This window comes from Mesitornis unicolor, unplaced genomic scaffold (assembly GCF_000695765.1).
Source record: "Mesitornis unicolor isolate BGI_N332 unplaced genomic scaffold, ASM69576v1 scaffold3027, whole genome shotgun sequence".
In the NCBI taxonomy this organism is placed as follows: Eukaryota; Metazoa; Chordata; class Aves; order Mesitornithiformes; family Mesitornithidae; genus Mesitornis; species Mesitornis unicolor.
Genome location: NW_010194143.1, coordinates 7,111 through 12,231, shown reverse-complemented (window position 1 = coordinate 12,231; position 5,121 = coordinate 7,111). Strand labels below are relative to the sequence as shown.

The 5,121-nt window shown below is 38.6% G+C and overlaps 1 protein-coding gene across 1 annotated transcript in view; it reads left to right on the top strand.

Moving 5' to 3' along the window:
• Window positions 1–217: 217 nt before the first annotated feature.
• The window catches only part of LOC104543141 (alcohol dehydrogenase 1), a gene marked incomplete at its 3' end in the record, with an annotated part of 10,085 nt that continues 5,181 nt past the window's right edge, over window positions 218–5,121 (top strand). Inside the window, exons 1-3 of the mRNA XM_010187677.1 lie at window positions 218–346; window positions 2,578–2,679; window positions 3,810–3,948. Coding sequence (XP_010185979.1) covers window positions 329–346; window positions 2,578–2,679; window positions 3,810–3,948 — 259 coding nt within the window. The remainder of the gene's footprint in view (window positions 347–2,577; window positions 2,680–3,809; window positions 3,949–5,121) is intronic.

Here is a 5,121-nt window from a genome sequence, read left to right as displayed (position 1 = left end):
GAGGGCAGCCATAGGTGAGATGCAAAAAGGGTGGGGAAGAGGATGACAAAGGAATCAGGAGGACAGAAGCACTGTAAAGAGTGAAGTTTGAGCAGATGGGTGGTTTATATTCCTTCTAGCGCTTTGGCTGATTAAGGGGTGGGACTCCAAGCTGGGAGGCTTGGCTTAAAGGTAACAGCAGTGCACTTGCAGGAGCACGTCACAATTCCAGCTTCCAGTGTGTTGGACAGGACTCGTGGTATCCACAACCTGACTGCTTTGCAGCTGACTGAATTCTTGGTGCAAGAAATCAGTGGTGGCAAGACTCAAAACAGGCACGCCGGTCAACATGAGTACAGCAGGCAAAGTAAGCAAACGTTTGTATCTGAAAAGTTTCTTTGCTGCAGCATTTTTAAGTGCAGTTCATTTGCAGAGACACTGTAAGTCCTGGTGGTATAGCACAGATCAGAGTTTAGGAGGAAGCTGGTGCAGGAGAGCTGCCTCTACTTGCAGGCCATTGTACTTTCCTGGAAAATGGTTGTTACCCTGTTCAAGGCAATGATTTCTTTCTTTTTTTAAACACAAGGGCAACATAAGGTGACAGCACTAGAATAAGAATGACCTCCAGCTAGAGTCAGCAAACTGTTTTTAATTTCTGATTGGACAGTTTAAAATATGATACAATGCAGTAAGGGTTCAGATCAATGTATTTAGCAGCTGTATCAGTTCCCATTCTGAGATCCCACAGCGGTTTAAACTATTCTTAGCTTCTTTATAATTCATATCAGTTTGTTTTCTAAAAAAAAAAACCATACTACCGTTCATATTGTATTAAATTTTGGAGTGTAATTGTGCTGGTGGTGAGACAGTCATTCAATTTGAATATGCATATAGCAAGCCTGGAGCTTAAGCTAATGAAGACCAAAAGCATCATGCAATGCACTAGTGAGCTGGGGCTGAGATAAGCATTTGCTAGAAAGTAAGGAACAAGAGAGATACAGGTTAATACCACTGCTGAAGGCAGTATACATTGCTTGTTGCTTACCCAAGAGGTGCTGTCATACACCCAGAGACACGCAAGAGAGGTCGATGGACAGGAACTCAGAGATAGAAAAGACATGAAGGCATGCACCTTGCTGGAATGTGCCTTAAGAAAGTACCAGGATTGTCTGCTGTTACTGCCAACTGTCTTCACTATTCTAAACCAAACAAAACAAGAGGAATAAAAATAATGCTCTCTTTAACTCCAAGACAAATGCAAAATTAATTGTAGTTCCCTTGTAGGTAAATTCACCAAGGTCAGTCCTCCACCCAGCCCTTGGATTGAGCATAGTAAATGAAGTGCTGTGGTTGAACTAAGCTGCCTTGTTTTCACTGTGTTCCTCTTGGAGTAATACATGAGTTACAATGCAGTTTATGTGACCATGACCAAACAGCTTAATCTGTATGCTCTTGGAAAAGGGTGTGTTTGTACCACTGCTGCAGTAACTTGTAAGGCTGGTAGAACACGTGAGCAGACAAAAAAAGCCTCTGTCTCCAGTTAGTACTTGCCTTAACAGATTAAATGGGTGATAGAGTGCTGGTGGTGCTTCTGTGGGATCCTGTTACTGTCGGTAAAAGTTCACAGGGACTCAGTCATCAGAACAATACCTAGTTAACCAGTGTCTAATTGTAGGAGAGATTTATTGGTGTTTAGCAAGCCACAGTTCTTAGCTACCTTGGTTCTTATAAACGCAATGTGTGTTTTGCATGTGCAAGTTGTGAAATGATTATTGTACGATGTGGGATACAGTATAAATACATTAGCACCCCCTTTTTTAAAAAGTAAGTTTCCTTGAAAATGTCATATTTGGCCTCACTTGTGAATTTTTTACTACTCACGCTTGCATTTGACAAATGAAATGTTAATGTAAAAAAAGCTGTATCGGGGTATTGGAAGTAACCCCAGCTGAGTCAAATATCCCTTTTGAGAAGCAAGGTACCTTGGCATGGATAATCTTGCACTAAAGGGACTGTTGCTTCTTCACGATTACCTCTGCATAGTGTCCATCATTTTACATAGGTCTTCTCTCAGCCATCACCTCATGGCTGAACTTGGTCTGTAATAAAATATTTATAAACCTGTATTAAGCTCTGAATTCCACTTTTAGCAATGACGTCAGTTCCTGACACAGGCAGGTCTAGGCAATACAGACTTTATCACAACCTGATATATGGCATTGTTTAGTGTGCCGTCTCCAAGAAGATACAAATATACATCAGTAAACCAGCACGGCAAACATAATCCTGAGCAATGAGGATGGATAAGGTAGCCAGTTAGCCTAGGAGACTACTATACAAGTTGCTGAAAACTTCATATGGCAGAAATATGGGCAAAGTCAGACATGATCTTGATGGGGGGAAAATTGGCTTCCGCTGTGCTTTGGTGTTGGCCTTTTTGTTGTGTTTTGGGTGTTTATTTTTTTTTTTTGGTCCTGTGGTTTTCTCTCTCCTCCCCAGAATATGAGCAGTAGTTCCACATACAGAAATAGAAGAATCTGTCTGTGTGGTGACTTACAGATTCAATTGCCATTCCATTTTTCTTTGCTCTGTTTGCAGGTTATTAAATGCAAAGCAGCAATATTGTGGGAAGCCAATAAACCGTTTTCTATTGAGGAAGTAGAAGTTGCCCCACCAAAAGCAAATGAAGTTCGCATAAAGGTACTAAAATAAAATTTAAAACAACTATTATGACTTGCAAAACTTGCTGTTTATCAGGATTATTTCTACAGACTTTTAGGATCCAGTTGGAAAACATTCACAAAGTGAGCAGTTACTATTCAGTGAGCTCCTATGGAACATGCTCCAGATCCTAAATTTGATTTTGAGGTGGTTTTTTTTTAAAAAAAAAAAAAAAGCTGGTACTAAAATAAAATTTAAAACAACTATTATGACTTGCAAAACTTGCTGTTTATCAGGATTATTTCTACAGACTTTTAGGATCCAGTTGGAAAACATTCACAAAGTGAGCAGTTACTATTCAGTGAGCTCCTATGGAACATGGTCCAGATTCTAAATTTGATTTTGAGGTGGTTTTTTTTTAAAAAAAAAAAAAAAGCTTTTCAGGGTTGGGCTTTTTGTTTACTATGACGCCTGTGCTTCTAATAGGCTGAAAAAGTTACATTTTAAGGCAAAAATCTGAAATCTCCTATAGCATGGAGCAGGAACTTCTTACTTTGTTTGAATCTGTGCTAGAAAATAGCTTAGTGGAGTTGGGGACTTCCTTTTTGAACTGGGTGTTGAGAATCTGTAACATTGCAGGAACTTTCTCAGTGGAATTCAGCAGCTGTTTTCATTTTAGAGTAGTTTCAAGGGTTACACAAGTGAGGAGAACCCTTTCCTGGGGTTGACAACTCCATTTGTCAGAATAAAGGTTGTAAAGATGTACCTGAATGTTTCAAAAGAAATACTGCTGTGCTACCTGCAAGAAAAGGCAAAATGTGATATAAAATACTATGTGTAGCCTATTTGTTAATATATAACATATACCTATATATTTAAAATGTATAAATAATATATCATTATATATAATAGTACATCATTGTATAATACATATTTTATATAACAACTCTATGATCTATTGTAATACAAATATAAGGAAAATAATATAGATAGAATTCTGTGTTTGTAAATAATATGTGATAGTTCATATACTGACATCAATTTGTAATATTTCTATCATATTACCACCGTTTTCTATTTGTGTCTTTATATATAAATATTGAGAATAATTAATTTTATAACATGATGTGGTTAAATGCTGAAATGTTCTTGTCTTTCCCCTAAATCAGATCGTGGCGACAGGGATCTGTCGCTCTGATGACCATGTGATAACTGGGGCACTGGTTATGCCTTTTCCAATAATTCTTGGGCATGAAGCTGCTGGTGTTGTGGAGAGTGTTGGCGAGGGAGTAACTTCAGTCAAACCAGGTAGGAAACATCTGCAGCTTGCTTTCCCCCAGCATAGTGCTTTTTCTGTCATGGGATTAAGAACATAGATTCCTTGCTGTTGATCACAGGAAATCAGGTATTAGCTGCAGATTCTTTAAACACAGTTTCCACAGCTAATCTCTCTCAAGGATAAGGCAAAGCAAAGCACTAGACAACGTGTCAAAGTGCCTTCTTTTAATTCTCCTAACAGCTAAATTATCCATTGGTGCCAGCAGACCAGAACGTAGGTCTGTGTGATGAGATGAGATTTCTATACACCAAACAGAAATATTATAGAAATATCTGGGACTAAACAAATTCTAACAAGGGCTCAGTAATTAAGACGAAATTTGCAGTGACAAAAATCTGCATAGAAATGCTCAATTTTATCCGTGCAGTTTGTGACAATACCTAAGTAGTTCACTTTTAACACCTCTTTGTTCATACTGGCAACAAGTATGAAGTCTGTCCAAAACAGGTTGGTATGTACGACAAGGAAAAGTTTTATTACAGATTTCTGCTTTAACTCCAAACAAATGTGTATAGCACGTTTCAGTGGTAGCTCTGAGTGCTTTTACTCTTGTATCTGGGTTCATAAATCACTCTGTTGTCTAATTCTTGCTGCCGTGTGTTTCCAGGTGAGCCGAAACAGCAGGCCTGAAAAAAACCACACACAAACTCTCTCTTCACTCCTCTCTCCTTCTCGTCCCCACTCCAGCTCATTTCTTGGGTGTTGCTTAATTTACACCTTCAGGTTCTAAAAAAGGCTCCAAGATGGGCAGTTTCTTTAGCAGAATGATTATTAAGCCCATGTCACAGTTCTAAGTTAACTGAGAGTTGGGGTGGTGGGGACATTTCATATTCTGTATTTTCCAATTGTTTAGTGCAAATCAAAGATTCCCTTTGACTTTCAATGTGTCGAACATTAGCCACATTTTAGAAATGCCAAATCACAAACTGATCTGTATTAGGGATTATCTGTGTAGGGATTATTATGGATTTACTACACGTTGTTGCTGTAGGAAATGCACAGCAGTGAAAAAAAATGCGCTGGGAAGTTATGTGCTACTTTGTTAATTAGATAATTCATAGAAACACAGAATCACAGAATGGTTGGGGTTGGAAGGGACCTTTGAAGGTTATCTAGTTAAACTCCCCTGCAATGACCAGGTT